The sequence below is a fragment of the Megascapheus bottae genome, chromosome X, assembly GCF_031878675.1.
Source record: "Megascapheus bottae isolate mThoBot1 chromosome X, mThoBot2.hap1, whole genome shotgun sequence".
NCBI classification, from domain to species: Eukaryota; Metazoa; Chordata; class Mammalia; order Rodentia; family Geomyidae; genus Megascapheus; species Megascapheus bottae.
In genome coordinates this window covers 10,389,796-10,410,643 of record NC_143547.1, presented here as the reverse complement: position 1 = coordinate 10,410,643, position 20,848 = coordinate 10,389,796, and the positions used below count along the sequence as shown (strand labels likewise).

Sequence of the window (20,848 nt, the reverse complement as noted above, 5' to 3'; positions counted from 1 at the left end):
TTTAGAGCTGGGCACTTGTGGCTCAGGCCTATGATCCTAAGTACTCAAGAGGCTGAGATGTGAGGATTGCAGTTTGAAGCCAGTCCAGATAAGAAAGTCCATGAGACATTTATCTCCAATTAAGCACCAAAGAATTGGAGATGTGGCTCAAGTGGTAGAGTGTTAGCCTTAAGAAAACAAAGCTCAGGGGCTGGGCATGTGGCCTAGTGGTAGAGTGCTTGCCTAGCATGCATGAAGCCCTGGGTTAGATTCCTCAGTACCACACAAACAGAAAATGCTGAAAGTGATGCTGTGACTCAGGTGGTAGATAACAAAGCTCAGGGACAGTGTGCAGGCCGTGAGTCCAGATCCCCTCCCACCAAATATTTAGTGGTTATCCTAGCACCCATAATACACATGCAAACTTCTAGTAAGCTCACCTTAAAATAAGACTATGTTGTTTTGGGGCCGTGAGTTTGGCCTAGTGGTTAAAGTGCTTGCCTAGCATGCATGGAGACCCTGGTTCGATTCCTTGGTACCACATATATAGAAAAAAAGTCGGAAGTGGTGCTGAGGCTCAAGTGGTAGAGTTCTAGCCATGAGAAAGTCCAAGGACAGTGCTCAGGCCCTGAGCTCAAGCCCAGGACTGGCAAAAAAAAGACTATGTTGTTCCACATGTAGTGCCCTCAGAATAGTATATTCCTATTTCCTTCCTCAGATGCCTTCTCAGATGGCTGCCATTCTAGAATTATCCATGTTATAATGTTCAATTTTATTCTTGTTTTAAAATAATAGTTATCTTGTAGATCCATTAGGAATAGGAAAAAATATTGATTGTTTATTGTTTGTCGTGGGGCATGAACTTGGGGCCTGAGAGCTGTGCCTGAGCTCTTTTTGCTCAAAGCTACCTTTAGGCCACAGCACCACATGCAAATTTTTTCGAAAAAAAAGATTTTAATTAACATTCCCTTATTCTTTCCTCAACACTCTATGTAGATATGAGTTTCTGACCTATGCCGTTCACCTTCTACCTGCACAACTTTTTTTGTTGTTGTTATTGTTGGTTGTAGGGCTTAACTGAACAACTTTTGGCTAACATTTCTTGCTGGCAATGAATTCAGTGTTTTTGTCTCCAAAAGTTTCTATATGCTCTTCACTTTGAAGCATGTTTCTTGGGATTTGCAATTTTAAAGTAGTATTTTTTTCAATAATTTAAATATTTTACTCTATTTCTTTCTTCCTCCTCTTTTGGCTAGCTGGGGCTTGAACTCAGGGCGTGGGTGCTGTCCCTGTGCTCAATGATAGAGCTCTACCATTTGAGCCACAGCTCTACTTATGGCCTTTTTTTGATGCTTAATTGTATATAAGTTTCTCACATACTTTCTTGCTGTGGCTGGCTTTGAACTGAGATTCTCAGATCTCAACCTCCTGACTAGCTAGGATTACAGGCATATGCCACTGGTGCCATCTGCTATCTGATAATTTTAATATCCCTATTCGAGTCTTATTCTGAGACTATAGTCTTTTTTTTGCCAATCCTGGGGCTTGAAATCAGGGCTTAGTCACTGTCCTTGAACACTTTTTGTTCAAGGCTAATGCTCTGCCATGTGAGCCACAGCACCACCTCTGGCTTTCTCTGTGTATGTGGTACCGAGAACTCAAACCCAGTGCTTCTTGCATGCTAAGCCAACATGCTACAACTAGGCTATGCTCCCAGCCATGAGACTATATTCTTTTTCCTTAAGCATACCTTCTGATTTTCCCCTCCTACTTTGCCTTTATCAGATAATGGGCACTGAGATAAATAAGACTTTGTAGTGAGGATTTATATTAATCTAGGTATAAGGGATGCACTTAATAGTTGTGGCTATAGGTATTATAAGCTCCAGATTCTTCTATTATTTTTTTTGTCTCTCCTCTTGACTTTGAGCTTCCTTACACATTCATTGGTCTCTTGTTCTTTGAGCTCTAGTGCACTATTATTATATGAGAGCCTTGTTGATGTGGTGGCCAAGTGTGAGAAGGGGAAATTCTATCTAATCTTCCAAAGAAATCTAATTTTTGTAGTGTACCTTAAGCTTGTGATTCTCAAGGATTTCTGCACTTGAATCCCAGACCCTTATTGATACCCACTAAGGTAGGCTAACAGGATGGCTAAAGGGAGCTGAAATAGGGAGGAACCTAGGATAAATTTTCAGAATGTGTGTACCCTGAGTCTAAACTGTAGAGAATGCCTTTGTTTTGAAGACTAGGTAGATTTTGGCATGGTAATATTTGTGTTTTCCTTTCCTCTGGAGATGAGATTGAGACCCCCTTTGCGATACTGAGTGACTTAATGAAGGACACTTTAATAGCTCAGTCTCAAGATACAAAACTTAGGATTCAGGAGCAATGCTTATTACACTACGCCAAAATTGGTAATCATTGAATTTTATTTCTCTCTTAACTGCACTGGCACCAAACAGCAGTTAAGAATGAACATTAGCCAGGTGCTGGTGGCAGACGCCTATAGTCCTAGCTACTTAGGAAGCTGAGACCTGAGGATCATGGTTTAAAGCCAGCCTGGGCAGGAAAGATCCTGAGACACTTATCTCCAGTTAACCACCAGAAACCAGAAGTAGCACTGTGGCTCAAGTGTTAGAGCACTAGCCTTGAGCTGAAGAGCTCAGGGAAACTGCCCAAAGCCAGAGTTAAGCTCCATGAAAGGCAAATAAAAATCAACCAACCAAAATGAACATTAGAGGGCTTGGCATGTAGTCTAGAGGGAGAGTGCTTGCTTAGCATGCACAAAGCCCTGGGTTTGATACCTCAGTACCACACATACAGAAAAAGCCAGAAGTGGTGCTGTGGCTCAAGTGGTAGATCGCTAGCCTTGAGAAAGCTCAAGGACAGTGCCTAGGCCCTGGGTTCAAGCCCTAGGACTGGCAAAAAATTAAACATTTTAGTTTGTAGGACTTTCTCTATGGACACCTTACTTCTGGCAACTGATAAAGACTTTCTCCTTGGCAAAACTAATCTGGCTACTGAATCCTCTTCCTATTGTTCCTTTGGATTTTTTGAAGGGAAATTTCTACAAAGGCAAATGGAAGATAACCTAGTATGGGAAATTTTGAAAGAAAGAAATCTTTGGCAATCAGATATGTGATGAAAGCGACACATGCCTGGTGTGAGTGGTGTACATGTGTGTGCATGCACACACACATGCATAAGCACTCATATGTAATCTCTCTTCTTGCATCTCTGAGTTTATTTTCTTCTATTCAGCCCTGACAGAATGCTATCACCTGGGCACAGGCAGCAGAAGCAGCCCACTGTGTCCAACATATCTGCCTAATACAAACTTCAAATATTCAGACTTATGTAATGTCCCTTGCACAGTAGCTATTTCAATATCATTCAGAATAAACTGACAAATAACTTTTGTATTCCATAGCTGTTGTACAGGACATGACTGACTTTTTAATTACTTGGATGTTCCTTCTCAATTCTCTGAAAGTGTGGCTTGTGGACCAGGAAAAACAGCACCACTTTGGAAAACTCTGTTAGACTTCATCCCAGGCCTACTGACTCAGAAATTCTGGAGGTAGAGCCCAGTTTGTGTTTGGAGAAGCCTTCCAGGGGCTATTCACTTAAGTTGGAGTGCTACTTCTTTAGCTTCTGAAGGCAACCAAACAGCACTGAATATTCAGTCCATATAAAGGTTCAGCCAGGTTCTTTGCATTGATTGACTGCTTTACACAAAGTTTGGTTCACAGACCAGCAGCATCAGCAGGTCGGGGAGTTTATTAAAAGTGCAGAATCTCATGCTTGCTGCCCAAACCTACTGAATTGGTCTTTGTATGTTCCTAGACACTTCAAGGAAATTCCAAAGTATATTCAAATGAGAGAAGTAGTGCCAAGCCTCATTTGAATGGAATCTATACTTCCTCTGACTGTAAACCTCTTCTCTTGGCCTGCTGTACAAATGGATCACATGTCTGCACCGTCATGCCCAGTTTTTCTTTAACTTTTGAGATAGGTTTAGCTAATTTGGCTGTGGCTGGCTTTGAACTCTGAATCCTCCTACTTCTACCCCTCAAGTAGATGGTACTGTAGGCCTATGTCATCACACCCCACTAGTCATAATTTTGTTTGGAGAGATGAGACCTAGAGAACTAGATAAGCAGGGTGGATTTGATATTGAGCCTAATCGTTTGTTTTTTTTTAGAAGCCTAGAGAAAGAATTTTTGAAAAGAAATGATTGGGTGGGGGAGTGCACTGATCTGAATGGTCAAAATCTCCAGTCAGCAAAAATTTTTATGGACATTTCAGTTTCAAAGAGCTTTGCAATGATCACTTTTGCTGGTTTTCCTGATCTCTGGCAGCTCTGACAACACTTCCCTTTGAAGTGCTTATGTGGGCAAAGGTTCCCAGGGAAACACTGTAGTCATGCAAATTAAGTGAGAAGAGAAATCTCAACCCTCTCACTTAAATTGCTTGAGAATCCCTTGCTTTGGCATGCTGCTCCAGAGTGGAGGAGAGAACCTTGAAGCCAGAGCCCCTGCCTTCCAGAGCTGTTCATTCCATAGGTACTTCTCTGAGGAAAGGACCTGAAGGCTTCCTTTGTTAGCCAAACCCTGTTAGGCATGAAGATGAGGTTATGACTCCAGAGAAACAACCTTGGTGAGCTAGAGTGCAAAGCACCGAGCCCCATAGTTAGCTCTGATTGTCTAAGAACTGGCTTCTGGAGGAGGTCCTGTATGCTCAGAAGTAGGATGATTCCAGTCATGTATAATGACTCAGATAGAGTCATTGAAGTCCAACAAATTGCCAGCCTTACTATCGAGAATGTAGATCGGTTACTTGTAGTTGTTTGTTAGATCAAAGAAAACAAGTCTACATGTATATTTGCTTAATATGCAGTATTCACAACAAAAGAGCTGGCACCTATGAGAAGATACCAATTATTTTCACAGCAAATATAAATAATGATAACACAACCTTTAGAAGGCTGCTGTGGTTATACAATACCTTTTCATACCTTATCACATTCTGTCCTTACCTTAAATGGGCGAGGAGATGCCATTTCACCCAGTGCAAAGGAAGAACCTGCTTCTCAAGGAGGCTAAGGATTGTCCGATGTCACACACTTAGAAGAGCTGAAACTTGAGGTGTTTTCTTGACTTCAAATACAATATTCTGCCAACCACAGCTACATTTGTTACTCATCAAGTGAGTTCTCCTGACCAATAGCAAATACAACCTCTAAGAACTTACAGAAATGGTGACTTGTGGATGCCAACTAACACTCAATCTGAATCTGTGCTTTAAACCAAGAGACCCAAGAGATGTGTGTGGAAGTTTAAAAGTCCAAGTACAATTAGGTCATCTTTACTCTATGATTGGAGAAAATCAACTATCTTCACTTTTTTTTGGTCAGTCATGGGGCTTGAACTCAGGGCCTGGACACTGTTCCTGAGCTCTTTTGCTCAAGACTAGTGCTCTACCACTTTGAGCCACAGCTCTACTTCTGGTTTTCTGGTGGTTAATTGTAGATTACAGTCTTACAGGGCCTTTCTTGCCAGGGCTGGCTTTGAACCGTGATCCTCAGATCTCAGCCTCCTGAGCAGCTGGTGTTATAGGTGTGAGCCACTGGCACCTGGTTTATCCTGATTTTAAAAAGTATTTAATTTTTACATTTGGGCATAGGTGTGTTCTATGTTTTGAGAATTTACTTCAAGCAAATGAAAACATATGGAGTGTGGAGAGCTGATTTCCTGCATACTTACTGAGAAATGTAGTGTCCTTGACCTTCTCACAAGGGAATGGATGTCTCCATGGGGACTAAGAGCGAGTTTATGCCTTCCCTAACTCTACTTACACCAGAAGAGACACTCAGGTCTTTGATTTTCTAAGAATTTCTCCTCATCTAAAGTAAATGCCAATAGATTTAGAAAAAAATGAATGCTTATCAACAACTTTGAAACCAAGACCTGTCAACAATGAAAAATGAAGATAGATCTAAAGAAATCCCATGGTCATGCTACCATGCAAAAAATGTATTTGGCCCAAATAAGTCAATAAGCAGTCAACCAGCAACAACTCGTTAAACCCTTGCTGCACACTACACATTATGCTAGGCTCTAGAAACGATTTAGCATTATTGGACATCTTTCTGCCCTGAAACAGTTCCCAATCTTGAGAGAAACTGTCACATGACAGTATACAGCAAACAATACAAGCATTAAAGAATGTGGATGTGGGGCCAGGAGTTTGCCCTAGTGGTAGAGTGCTTGCCTAGCATGCATGAAGACCCGGGTTCGATTCCTTGGTACGACATACATAGAAAAAAAACAGAAGTGGTGTTGAGGTTCAAGTGGTAGAGTGCTAGCCTTGTGAAAGTCCAAGGACAGTGTTCAGGCCCTGAGCCCAAGCCCAGAACTGGCAAAAAAATAGAATGTGGATGTGTTGAGGGCATGGCTCAAGTGGTAGAGTACTTGCCTAGCAAGCCTGAGGCTAAGTTGAAACCCAAGTATGACAACCCCACCCCAAAAAGAAAAAAGAATGAGGATGCAAGTATGAGCCAAGTAGATTCCAGGGAGAAAAGCCATGAATGTGAGAAAGCCTCATAAGGAAGAGACATGTGAGCTGACCTTAAAGGGAAGAGAGAGGAAATTCTAGGGAGAAGAAAAGATGTACCATGGAGGCCTGAGGGCTTCTGTATTCATAAATAAGAATGGCTGGATATGTGCTATTCAAATATGGAAGCTCAGCATCTAAAACCATAGAACTTGAGTGGTGTCTAAGCCATATTTGGAACCATCTGGTTTCTATCAAACTCAGGAATAACTAAACAGTGACACTATTTCATGATGGTAAACTTCATTGAGATGAGGTCACAACCATCTATTGAGTAGAGAGATAGCTAGCTCCTAGGAACTGAACCTTAAGTCCCTAAACACTAGCTGGGTATAAGACCCTTAGGACAGATGCAATTAGGGTTCCCTCACCCCAGTCCTCTCAGCTCACATTTCTACATGTCAAGGTCACTTACTGTAAGCAACTATAGTGCTCTGCCTGACACATGTAACAAACATTCTGGTTGTAGGGAAAGATTCACATAAGGAAAGGCATGTGATTTATTGCCCCCACACACAGCTATATTGGCTAGAGTCCAGGAACAAATGTCCAGCTTCTTCACACAATCCAGATTTCTCAGACACATTCCACAATGTCTCCCAGGATCCTCCGGTGAGAATGAGCCCTGGTTGCCTATGATGGACACTTGCTTGATAATTCTCCTGCTTCCTGTTACTCCCTAGTTTAGCTCTCATTCCCCTATCTGTGTTTTTTGATCTCTCTTTCCAGGATTAACTGTGTTATACTCAAACTAATCCTCACCTTGAGGCTCATCTGAGGCCACAACTTAAAGTGGAAGACCTAACAATGGGGATATTTTAAAATACCAGGAAAGCATAATCTAAGGAGGATTTCTTAGACAGCAAGGAGATTTAAAAAAAAAAAACTTCTGTACTCCCTCATTGCTTCCTTTTGTTCCAAACAGGAATTCTAAAGTTGAAGACACGGACATATCGTGACATATTATTCAGGGCTTCCCAAGTGAAATAACAACTGCTGTTGATTTTTCACCCCCCCCACCCTTTGTCTTTTAAAGGTTAGAGATTACTCACCTCCCCTGCTGGTCATTAAATCAGTCTGGCAGGAATCCTCAGTAGTTTTGTGGCCTTCCCGGTACATGGTAGAGAGACACACTGGCATGCTGCAGACAGGTCTGCTTGCTGTGATGTACTACCAAGCAGGTGACTTCAAAGGTCTGCCTTAAGCCTATCTCCAGTATTACTTGGGGCTCACACTGAGCCCCGAAATCAGGGACCAGATGGCACAGCCCACTAAGTCAAAGTTTATCAGCTCAACCGCATCTCACATTTCCCTAGCTCTTGTGCCAAAGGATGCTGTAATCTCTCAGGTAGAAAACAACCTATTTTCTGTTACCTTATTTCTCCTCTTATTTTTCATAAGGAATTTCCAATTAAACATTCAGAGCTTTTAGGTCTGGAAAATCCAGAGAAATTACTCTCTCTCTCTCTCTCTCTCTCTCTCTCTCTCTCTCTCTCTCTCTCTCTCTCTCTCTCTCTCTCTCTGTGTGTGTGTGTGTGTGTGTATCCCCACTTAAAAAATAAATATCCTTCCCTAACTCTCTAATGTGGCATCTGTCACAACTTCATGAATCATGAAAATTTAGGTTTTTCTCTTACGACTTTATATTAAAATTTCAAGTTCAAATCCATAGAATAATCAAAGTTCAGTTATTCTGCATGGGGAAAGTAAAAGATTGCTCTTCCAATCTAAATGAAATGAGTGGGATGGGCTCTTGAGATACATCACACAAATGGAATGGACTTAGAAGTCACAGAGGTTTAATTTACAGTATTTGGATGCCCCTCATAAGGAAATAAGAGGAAAATGAAAAGTGAGTGGCATCTCTTCTTAATTTTCCGCTACTGAAACAAAAGATGACATATGAAAGGCAATTGACTGGCAGGGCAAATTCATGAATGCTGCCCTTTCAAACTTGAAGTGAGTCCTTTTAAAACGTATCTTCCACTTGGATAACTCACAGAAGACACTGGGCTGCCCAAAACATCATAGCATCTGTCACTAGACAAAGCACCCTGAGATGCTAAGAGCAGATTCCAGCATCAGCATCTGTGAGGATGACCTTTAAGGTCCAAAACGTAACATTCTTTGATTCCATGTTCCCCAGTTGCAAGCTCTTCTTTTGTCATATTCTACTCAGAAAAGCAGAGCGGCTGAACTAGGAAACAAATTGCTACTGCCTTGACAGGTTGCCATTCACAGTGGGGTTTATACACTGTCAGAAGAAGCCTGGTCTAAGTGGGCAACTGAGGTGTACAGATTCAGGTGTACTGCTAATGGGCATTTTGCCACCTGACAAGTCTCAAAGGCTGGGTCTAGTTCAGCTGCATTGCCATTGAAGCACTTAGATTGTATTTAGCTTCTTCGGTTTCTCTTGCAGGTAAGATTAGGCTGTAAGAATTGAGTTATTATAAGGGAGAGCGAGATGATCACGTCTCACATCTCAGTGAGGACTATTACACTAGGAATTCTGGTATCTGCTCAACAGACCCAACCAAGCTAGCAGCACTACAGAGGTTATAATAGTTGTCCCCAAAGTTCTGCAAGATATTTTTTTTAATGTTATCTTCTGCTTGGCATTTTTTTCCATTTTACATAATTTATGCAGTGAAAAAATCTTCCTAACAAATATAAAAAAATACATAAGGGACAAAGTTATCATAACACCATTGACATTTGGGACCAGAAAATTCTTTATTCTGAAGGCTTTTATAGAATGCATTATAGGATGTTAAACAGCATCTCTGGCCTCTACTCTCTAGAAGCCAGTGGCTCATTATTGTAACAACCAAAAATGTCTGCAGGCATTGCCAAATGCCCCCCTGGAGATGCACAGTCACCCCAGTTGAGAACTACTGCCTTAATGTTTATTTGAACAGTAGTGCTATCCTGAACTGGCTCCAGAAATGAACCTTTTGGAATACAACCTAAGAACTCTGCACAACAAAACAAAACAAAACAAAAGCAGACAGTAACACTTTAGGTGCTGTGAGCCCCATGTCGTCTTTCCTTACTGCATAGTCTTTGCTTTTGTTTCCAATCATTTCAAAATGTAAAAACTCATTCAGGCTCAAAAATTGGTTGGAATTTGAAGATCCTTCCATTATATAGGAAGGAATGATGGTAATTCCCATAATGATTGAAAGTATTGAGAGGTGGTTATTTGAAAAGACAGGGATCTAGCTACAGGGGTCTTTAGGAGTATAAGATAGCACCTATGCCGTCGTTCTTGGGAAGCCAGAGGTGAATAACTTCAAGTTAAATTCTATTAATGTGGTTTGCAATTTACTTGTATTTAGTGTATTTTAAATCTAAATAGCTTAAATAAAATTGAATTTCAATATTGGAATGAAATGAGATTCCTAGTGAATGACCCAACATCTCCTTCGTGAGGATGCGTACCTGCTGTGGTTTGGAATTAAACATCCTAAGCAGTGCCTCTGAAGAAGAAAATGCAAAATGGAAATGTTTCTCCCCAATTTTATTTTATTTTATTTTGGCCTGTCCTGGAACTTGAACTCAGGGCCTGGGCACTGTCCTTGGGCTTTACTAAGGCTAAAGCTCTACCACTTGAGCCACAGAACCATTTCTGGCTTTTTCCTCTGTATGTGGTACCAAGGAATCGAGCCTGGGTCCTTGTGCATGCTAGGCTTACACTCTACCACTAGGCTAAACTGTGGACCCTCCTCCCCAATTTTAAAACCAAAAATATGTTGTGATGTGACTCCAGAGGTTGGTTATAAAGGAAGAGAAAATGGTGTTTGGGAAAAAGAGAAGCTTAAAACCATAAGATTGTAAGAATCAAAATGACATTTTGAAAAATGCATATCAAAACTGTCTCTAGAAAATTTCCTTTCCTCATCACATGAACATTTTAATAAACTAGAGAAGGGAAATACTGTTCAAAAAAAGGATTTATTGAGTATCTACTATGTGCCAGGAATTGGGTGATGCTATAGACTACAATCCACCTAGACCCAAGTAGTGAACAGCATGCTGGACAGGAAACTGCTATGTTCAGTATTCTTGAGTTTTTCCTTAAAATATTCTATCATTCTATCTTTGCTGCTGGTTACACATATCTAATGTTTAAGTTTGGGTATTTGGAGTTTCTATATGTAGATTTTCAGTGTCACTAGTAAGAATCTGTCAAGGAAAAATGCCTTTGTTACCTAATTATGATCGTTGGGACAATGGGATAGGAATTTTGTCAAACATGACAAGAATGTATCTTGTAAATTATGCAAGTAACAGAATGTAATATGTTAAAGTGTAAAGAGCACTGGGCTTGGAATCTAAAACCCTATGTGCATCGTAATCCTGGCTCTGTTCTTGTGTTTTACTCATGGACAAATTCTCTTCTGAGAAGTATTTGTTTCATCTGTAAAATGGAATAGCATTATAGTTTTCCAGTACATTTCAACATACTGCATATTTATAATCTATGAGGCTTAATGTAATCAGCAGAATCTAGATTCTTACTTCTGTATGGATAGCTCTGGGATAAATCAAATATTGTCTTGGTTGTAGCTCAGATCAATGAATTATCCATGGTATCTTCTTAAACTTCATTTTTGGTGATCATGAAGAACTATATCTATAAAACTTGTGAGGCCCTACTTTGAAATCTGCTGAGATAAACATCATGGATTTTCTGTTAAAAGACATAATGAGCTAAATTTAATTTTCTAGTGAAATGAAGACTTTGAAGAGCAACATTTATTTTAAGAGGTTCACAAATTAATGGTTGAATCCTTCCCAGTATCATCAAATTCCATCCATTTTTAGCACAAATGACATTTTTGTCTGACAGCCTGCAGAAGAAAGCATTGCTAGGTAGCATTGCCCCTTACAGTATGGGGCTCAGTGATACACCATGGGGCCAGAGCGTGGTAATCACAGCACTCGGGTAAATTTGAGAAATTGCACCTTTGAACCTTGATCAGTAAGATTTTCAAATATTTTTCCCTGTGATACTCTCAATTACATTTTTTCAAAAGTCAACCCATTTAAAATTTTTTTAAATCATTACCCCCCATAGTCTACTTCTCATCAGCAAATAACCACACTAATATCTGAAAGATCAAGATCTTATTGATTGGTGTAGCCCCTAAATATGATGTATGCTTACAGTACCCTCCACAGCGCCCCCCCCAGTTACTTCCTCCCTCCCATTTGGTAGTCAGGAAAAATCCTCAAAGCTTGTTCTGCCTGCTTCATTTTATTTTAAACATGAAGTAAAACAGGCAGAGATTGTTCTGTGTTGTCTATAATAATGTTAACTGTTGGTGCTATCTTTGATGCCAGTAGCAAAGTAGCAGAATAACACTAGTAACAGCCGTGACTTTCACTTCTAACACCTTTTTGTAAAGGACAAGCCATCGTGTCTCTAAATGCATAAGAAGAAAAAAAGTGTTCACTCCCACACTTCACATTGCCATGACTACTGAAGGTCCATTTTCTTATCCCCCTGTTTTATGCATACCAAAAATAGGGGTTGGCTGTAGAAAGAAAAAAAAAGTATATAATTTAAAACTGAAGGCTATTCCCCGTGCTACATAAGCATGGGTTTTGATAAGCTGTATGGCCTCATTTGACCAGAGAGCCATTGGCTAGAAATGAGTCCTGATTTGATTTGGCATTTATTTTACTTATACACCTAGAACATGAAAAACCATTCCATCTTTGAAAACAATCCACTGATTTCACCACTATCTTTTAAAGTTGCCCATTAGACTCATAGGCAAAGGCAGCTTTTCTCTTTCTAGTCTCAACCTTTTATGTTTTTTTTTTCTGTCCCTGTCTGATCAAAATCAAATAAGAAGAAAGAATCCTGCTTGGGGGGGGGGGGGAACAACAGATCTGATGTGCCTGTTGATGTCTCATTAACCTTGAGAGTAAATGTTGCTGGTGAATGCCCATCACCGTGTTGTGATGGTTAATTAGTGGGGAAAAGACAATGGAAACATTTAGGGGGGGAATAAGAACAGACGTATCATTTACTAGATCTATCAAAAATGGGGCATTTCCAATTGTCAAGGCTGGCTAAATTGTAGTTTCTTTAAGCCTGTGATGAATCTGCTACATGTTTTCTCGTGAAAGCATTTGGAGCAGTATTTGTCTGTCAAAATATGCTCAACTATAGTACTGAGAAACCCACTTTGGCATTGGGAGTATAACAGGAGAAAAAGCAAACATGTCAAAAATAACATTAATATAAAGGTTCTGCAATAAGTGAGTATGTGTGGTGATTTGTGTGCCATTAAAAATATCACGAGCCATTCAAATGTGGGAAGGTCCTAATTTCATAAGTCCTCAGATTCCCCTCTTTACTAATTGCTGATTGATCACATGTCAACAAACACAGAGAGCGAAATAATAGAAGGAAATGAGCTTGTCTGTGCGGATAAATGGTTACTTGAAGTGGAAAAGAGGAGGAAAGATTTTCACAGGTTCACAATCAGATTTCCCCCCCCCCCCCCGCCCCCGGTCCCTGGATTAAACAGACCAGAAACCTAACCCACTTCTCATACCAGATTTGGACTAGAGCGCCACAGAAAACTAGTACCTTCCATCCCTGAGCACCAGAATCTCAGCTGGGACTGCTTTCTGTGTAAGCTTCCCAGAGGCGATTCTGAAGTAAACAAACCCCATGGTCCAACTCCGGATTCAGACAGAACATTCTCACCTATTTTTGTTTTTTTAAATTTTCCTCCCATGATTTCCACTTTCCCCTGTCTGGTCCTCACTCCTCTGCTTATCTTAGGAACTTCTTGAAAGTTCTCGCCATTAACCGCACTTTTCACATCCAATTCCCACCTCCCGCGGATGGTACAACCGGATTCTGCAAGTGTCACCCTCTCACCAGCTGCTCGCTTTCCTCTGCTCTTTTCAGGGCTACACAGTCAGGGTCCTGCCCCTCACCCTCCTGGCCCTGTCCCTCATCCCCCCCCCCCCCAGTCACCACGCTCCAATGCACCCAAATAAAAGTGGATCCATGGGTTCCCTTTTTTTTCTAAAGAAGTTCTTCCCCACCCTGGAATTTCGGAGGACACGAGCTACTGTGAGAGATGAAGTAACTGCGAACTACAATCATTTCCTCCCCTCAATACAGATATGGCTACCTTGCGGCGGGAGGACAGGGCAGCAGGCAGCCCCCCCCACCTCCTTGCCCGGACTGCACTTTTGCTTAGGTGGGAGGCATGTTGCTCCCCATCACATTCCCATCCCTTTCCCTTTCCCGTTACCCGGTTTTAATCCCCCTCCCGCAGCAGCCTTTCTCAACACATTTCCAGGGACCCGAGCGAGGAATGGCGACAAAATTGGGGCAAGGAGTTGGGGTTTTTGCTTCTTCCCTTCGCCCCGCCGACCACAGTATTTCGTTCTCAAGTAGCGAGACTTTCTGGAATGTCTGCTCACGTCCTGCTTCTTGGCCCAGTTACCCCCGTTCACCCTCCCCCCGACCCCCAAACAAGCGCACTGACCCACAGCACCGTGGCCGCCGCCGCCCCAACTGTTGCAAGGGTTGTGGGGTGACGGCGGCAGAGGCGGTCGGGGAAGGGCCGGGCCCGGAGTCGGACGCTCCCTCCGGTGGAGGCTGGGAGGCTCCCCGGCGGCCGCCTAAGGGGCGCGCAGTGCAGGGGAGCCCCTGCAGCCAGTGCCTGGGATAGGAGAGGCGGCGCTCTCAGCTGGGACCCCGCGCGGATCAAGCCCCGCCAGGGCAGCCGCACCGGAGACGGCTGGCTGTGCGAACCCGCCCCCTTCTCACCTTTAAGATCAGATCGGTGTGGTGCTGGTCCAGCATGTTGGCTTTCTGAAAGGAGGTGACGATGACCCGGCCGTAGCGCCCCGGGGTCTGCAGATCCGAGTAGAGCCGATGCTTGGAGCGGTTGACCGGGAAGAGGCTGTTGACGAGGTTGCGCTCGATCTTGGCCAGGCTGTGCTGGGGCGCCAGCAGGTGCTCCACGCTCTCTTCCACCTGGTAGCGGCTGAAGCTGGCGCCTAGCAGGATGGAGATGAGCACCGGTGCCGAGGCGAAGAACACCGGGTGACTGGCAATGAAGTGGCCAAGCCGGGAGAAACACGTCCTCAAGCCCCTGTGCAGAACCTGCCGCAGCATCCTAGAGCAGAGCGGGCGCGGGAGGAGGGCGAGGCGCACGCTCGGCGCGGGCTCGGGCGGCGGCGGCGGCGGCGGCGGCGGCGGCGGTGGTGGCGCCCGCGGTGGCGGCGGCGACGGCGGCGGCGGAGGCAAGACCCTGAGCTCTCCTGGAGCCGCGGCACCACCATCGGGGAGTCCCGCGCCGCGCCTCGAGAGGGTCCCCTCGGGCTGGAGACACGCCCTCCAGCCCGCAGCCGCGCCTGCTTGGAGAGCCCCCCAGCTTGGCGGCCTCCGCGCCGCCCCCACCCCGCCCTACCCGGTGCGCTCTGCCCGGCCCCTCCCCCCCGCTACCCTCCCGGCTCTGGCGGGGAGAGGGCGGGGGGGGGGCTCCACCTTGTCCCTTCAAAGCGCGGGCACGGCCGGGGATCAACCCTCCCCCCCGCGGTGCGTCGTGACCCCCACTCACCCGACCCCCAAGGCCAACGACCCGGTGGCGAGGGGGAGCAGCAGCGGCTCTAGCAGCCCGGAGACTCTGTGCGCCAGCCCGGGAATACGAGGACGGAGAATTCCAGGCTACACCCAATCCCCTCCCCTCGCGCGCTTCCCTCCCCCGGCCTGGCCTTCGCCCCGCTCCTCTCCTCCCTCCCTCCCCCCCCTCTTGCCCTCCTCCAGGGAGACCCAGAGACAAATAAAGAAATGGCCTGGATTTGCCAAACAAAAAGTAAAGAGTTCTTCCCAGGGGATGAGAGTAGGGGGGAGTCGGGGGTCCCCACTTGCAGCCAAGTCTCTTCCAGACGTGGAAAAGAGCTGGCTAAACACTGAGTGCGCCCAGGCTCTTGCCAGGCTCAGGTGGGGGAGCGCCCTGTGTGATGTTGAGAAAGAAAGAGAGGGGGGGGGAGCGCCAAGACGCTCAAGCGTGGAAATCACGCCTCTTCCTAAATAAGAGCCATTTGAGATCTCCCCGCCACTGCAGCTTCCGTGGGACCCCGGACTACCAGTGTGCGTCTGGAATACGTCCACGCCAAATGTGTCAGTGGACTAATCTTTGTCCTGCACCCTAATTCTAGGGTCGCTCTAGAGTAGATTGGAGCTGGCTAGTTGTACTGCACACAGACACCCCTCCCCTAATTCCACTCCCCCCTCCCAGGACCCCAATAATAAAAGTGCTGAGAATGACAAGTCAGTGGAAAACCGTCTGTCGCTAGGGCTCTAGGCTCTCTGCCCTGCCTTCTCCTCCTCCTCCTCATCGTCGTCCTCCTCTTCCTCCTCCTCCTCTCTCTGTCGTCACTGGCAGGTCTGGGGGACCTGGTACCGCGGAGCTGGCTCAGGCGCCCCTGCGGGTGTAGAGTGTTTGAGAAAGGCTGGTCAGGATATTCTGGCGTTCACCCCCTTTCTCTACCCTCTCCCACACACGCGTGCCATGTGCGTGATCGAGGGGAGGGGGACAGACATTATCTCAGACCGAGAGAGATGCCGGTCTTGGAGCGTGTCGAGCCGCAGGGGGCGGGGGAGCCCAGGGGGGCGCCCGCGGCGTGGCAAAGTTGGGCGTGTGCGTGTGAACGCCAGCCATGAGCTAGCAGGCAGCCGCTGTGGCTCCCCTCACACTCCCCTTCCTTTGGGAGATTCCTCCCCCGCCTCCCCTCCCCGAAGGCGGGCGCCGGCTTCGGCCTGGGATAGACCTGCGCCGGCGGCGGGAACGGCCACGCACAGGTACCATTTAGCGCGTTGCTCTGCGCGCTCCAAGCCCTGGGTCCGTCCACTGCCGAGTGGACCAAGCTGGATCTCGGAGTCTGGGTCACTAAGGTGCCCTGTCTGGCGAGGGTGGGGGTGGGAACCTGGGTTCGAGGAAGGGGGGCGGGGGAGAAGGGGCCCAGAGCTTTGCGCTCCAAGCCAAGAGGAAGTGGAGTAGGAGGTGATAGCGGCCGGGAGACACAGTCTGTGGAGTTGTGGCTGTCACTACAGAGTGTGGACAGGAATATGAACCCAAACTGAAGGCATCTGGAATAGGGACGGGAGGAGGAAGACGAGGAGGATGAGAAGGAAAAAGAGAAGGAAGGGGGAGGGTGTGTGTGGGGGGGGATGGAGAGATGAATGGCTGGGAGACCGCGATTTGCAGGAGGTTCCCATCCCAGATTCCCCAACGCCCAGTGGCCCTGTACTTCTCTAACTGAACTTGAGAACTTGCACGTTTGACAACCAGGAAGTGACGGGCTGGGAAATCCTCCTTTTGAGACAGTCCCTTTCCCTTCCCCCATCCCATCTCGACATCTCCCCTCTACAGCACCTGCAACCATTGCATGGCCCCATTCCTGGGGCACACTGGTCTATCTGGCCTGTGCTCCCCAGGTCCTTCAACCCATTTCTCTAGTCCCAGATTGCTCTGCTCATCCTTTTGATTCCCCGCCCTGATTGCTGTTTGTAAAAGCTCCCCAGGATGCCTAAATCTAGCAGCGTCTAGGGATTCCCCCCCCCCCCGCCAACACGCGCCAACACGCGCCCCCCCCCCGCCTTGCGCGCGCTTCTTATTGCCACCCCCCCCCCTCAGAAAGGACACATAAAAAGGGGCTAGAAATTCCTCTGCCACACTCCATTTGTGCCCTTCCCCCAGCATCTTAATTTCTGCTTGCCGTGCTGCTCTGCAGCGCATTGCTGATTCACGATGATCGCGGAGGGAGAAGCCTCATTGACTTGTGCCCCAGCAAGCAGGCCAGGGAGCCCTAGTGGCTGCAAGGGCACGTGTTTTGGGAAACCACCCACTATTGAGCAGCCCAGGTGTTAAATGGCAATGTGGATGTCCTGTGTGGCTCTTCAACACTGGAAGAGGAACCGATGGAAGGGTGATGTGTGAAGAAGGGGAGGGGGGAGGGCAGTGGGAAATACTGTGAGCCCAGCTCTTTTCCACTGAGCCAGTGGCAGCTAGTGATTGGACATTTCTCAACAGGCCTTAAATCGTCCCCTGCACAAGAAAAGGTGTAGGGATTTTTTTTTTATTGCACCCTGTTGCAAACTCGTGGCTAAAAGTAAAGAGGAGGGAAATCAGGCTACAGATCTACTTGGGAAGCTTTAAGATTTGGGGAAAGGTCTTTTCATTCTAAAATCTTTGTCCTGCCAAGTGGTTCCCTTCCAACCTTGATTCATTGTGCTCTGTATAATTTGTGGCCTTTTAATGTCAGCCCTTTACCCGCTGAAGAGCAGGAGTGCCCTCTCTCAGCTCCTGTGCTGAATCAGACCTGAGACACCCACCCAGCATTGCTCAGCCAGTCAGGGTGGGTATGTTGTCCTCCCACACAGAAAGGACATTTCCTTTGTGACCGACTATTAACTCTACTCCCAACTCCCTTCCTAATGTCCTATATTTGGAGAGAGCTTTCAACTGGTCAGGTTTGACTCCAAGAGAGAATATCTGAAGTGGGAAAAGTCCGCCACTTTTAATTATTGGCATTATAATTAGTGTTGTTTATATTGAGGACTGAAAGACAAGGATGGTGAGGGGCACAAGGAGGATGTGGGACACACACACACACACACACACACACACACACACACACACACAGAGGCAGGCAGGCCAGTCAGGCCCCAGAAAGAAGAGTTATTTCTTTCCATTTTTTCTTCTTTCACATTTTCAGAATTATTGTAACCACCTAAGACTTGGTTTTGCACTTAGGACAATGTCATAGAGAACAGAACTTCCATCTGTCTGTTTCTAAAGGATTACATTGTCTGATTAAGATCATTACGTATTAATATTAGATAGTTTAGGAAATAAAGGAAATGAAATCACCTGTGCCCAAACATCGACCACCTCTTAAAGGCAACTATTGATATTAAGCAATATACCAAATAATAACAACATACGAAGCAATTGCAATATAGTAAGCAATAAACCAAGGCTATTGGTTCTATAGCCACTGGGTTGAAACCTTGCTCTTCTGTTTACTAGCAATCATAGATGGGGTGAATAACTGCATTCTTCATGTCAGTTTTCTTTTCTGGAAAATAAGAAGTAATAGTAACTATCCTCATAGACAATTGATTAGAAAATGTAAAGCTCTTGAAATAGCACCTAGAATATAAGTGCTACCCATTGTAATTCACATCTCTCTTACTGTGTGTTTTTGAACATAAGGCCTATGCCTGATACCCAGGAGCTGGCCTGTTGTGATTAGCTGGGTCTTGGTGTTGCTAGCAGCTGGCAGGGCACTCACAGCTAAGCTTTGGTGTTCTCTTGCTGAACACAAACCATTTCTCAAAACACTAATGTCAGATAAGGACATTTTATAACTGTGATAGATTAAGCCAAAGTGAGGACCACTCCATAATCATATCTACCTAGACAAAACATGAGCCTTGTAGAAATCATAAAAAATGACTAAGCAGATCCTTATCCGGGCTAATGTAAGTTAGTATTGTCATCTTCTGAAAGTAAATTACATTTTTAACTTTGTTCTATCCTTTTTTACCTCTGGATAAAGATTTATAAAGACATTTAATCATCAAATTGTTGGAGCATAATCATAAAATTATCTGGAGCAAGGACCACTGACTTAAACTCTGAAATCACTTAATACAAACTCACATCTTTTGTAACAATGTTGTACTGAAATACAATCAAACTGTGAACCCAGCTTGATCAACTACTGGTGTAGTCTTGGTTGTCTTTAATATTGATGATGTACATACAATGCACAGGTTTTTTTTCTCTAAATTTGAGGATGATTTTTTAAAAAAAAGTCTGAGTCGGGCGTGGTGGTTCATGCCTGTAATTCTAGCTTCTCAGGAGACTGAGATCTGAGGACCACTGTTCAAAGTCAGCCCGGGCTGAGATCTCATGTCCAATTAACCACTAGAAACACAGGAAGTGGGGCTGTGGCTCAAGGGGTAAGGTGAAGAACTCGGGGACATCGCAGGCCCAGAGTTCAAGCCTCATGACCCACAAAAAAATAAACAACCCTCTGGTCACAATATTTTCCCTTAATATCATTAATATTTTATGTCAATTGAAATCACTATGAAGGATTCTAATAACCATATCAATTTCCATCATATGTGTGAACCTTAATTTATTTAAATTGCATTGTTGGAATTTATAAATTTTGCTTTTACCAGTAACTCTAAGCTGAACCTACTGCACATAAATCTCTGACTGCATCTCTTTTGTTTTTCAAGGTCAAATATCCACCACTACATTTTAAGCAGAGTGTTCCTATAACAGATGCCTTTGCAATTATTGTTAAATTGGAAGAGACAAATACATTGCTTCACAGGGATTAAATTCTTTAACAAAATACTGAATTAGTCCTACTTTACAGATATTTCTGTCATCTGTTAAATTTGGGATCAGTCACTTGGCTTAGTGTCGTTCAGAGATGCCAGAGAGGTTGGTCATGGAATGGATTCAAAAGAAAAGGCTACTTAGGTTGCTAGTGTTGGAAGCATTGAACTAGTCTTGTCTACCAAATGTATCAAAGCTGTATCAAGCATTACCTTTCAATTACAGCACCATTTTTCTTTTTTTAAAGATTTTTTTATTGTAATAAATGTAGGGGTTACTTTTTATTCACCAGATAGAAGGTGCATTACTTAGCAAACATTGATACCCTTTCTCATGACATGGTCCCCACTTCCCCGCCTCCCCCCGCTCATCTTGATATAGCACAATTTTTCTTAGTGAGAAGCACCACCGATATTTCTATGCATAGCTCTATTCTAAACAGTATTGTGCCAACTGTGAAATCATTTTGCTTAGCAGGACTGTGCAAAAGTTGTTTAGAGGAGCTGAAATTGAGGATGGAATGAAGTGCAGCAGGTTTGTCATTAGTTTGTATTACATCAATCTCGACAATATTAAGATATCGCTAAGCGATATATTGGTATATCTGCCATTCTTAAACAGTGTAGATTTCTTGGAGAACAAAAACTTGTAGGGAAGGCCAAAATATTACAAGGATTATCCATTAAAAGTAAGAAAGTTCACTCAGCAAAGTTACCTTGAGTGGGTTGTCTCCACGAAATACCTGTTGGTTCTCATCTTTGTCTTAACCAAGAAGCTGTGTGTGTGTGTGTGTGTGTGTGTGTGTGTGTGTGTGTGTGTTTGTATGTGTTCTGGAGCTTCTT

General features: G+C 44.6%; 1 protein-coding gene across 1 annotated transcript in view; it reads right to left on the bottom strand.

The window, feature by feature from the left end:
* Ptchd1 (patched domain containing 1) overlaps positions 1-14,755 on the bottom strand; it is a 57,730-nt gene extending 42,975 nt beyond the window's left edge. The window contains exon 1 of the mRNA XM_090326076.1: positions 14,405-14,755. Within this exon, the coding sequence (XP_090182202.1) occupies positions 14,405-14,755 (351 nt within the window). The remainder of the gene's footprint in view (positions 1-14,404) is intronic.
* Positions 14,756-20,848: the final 6,093 nt, after the last annotated feature.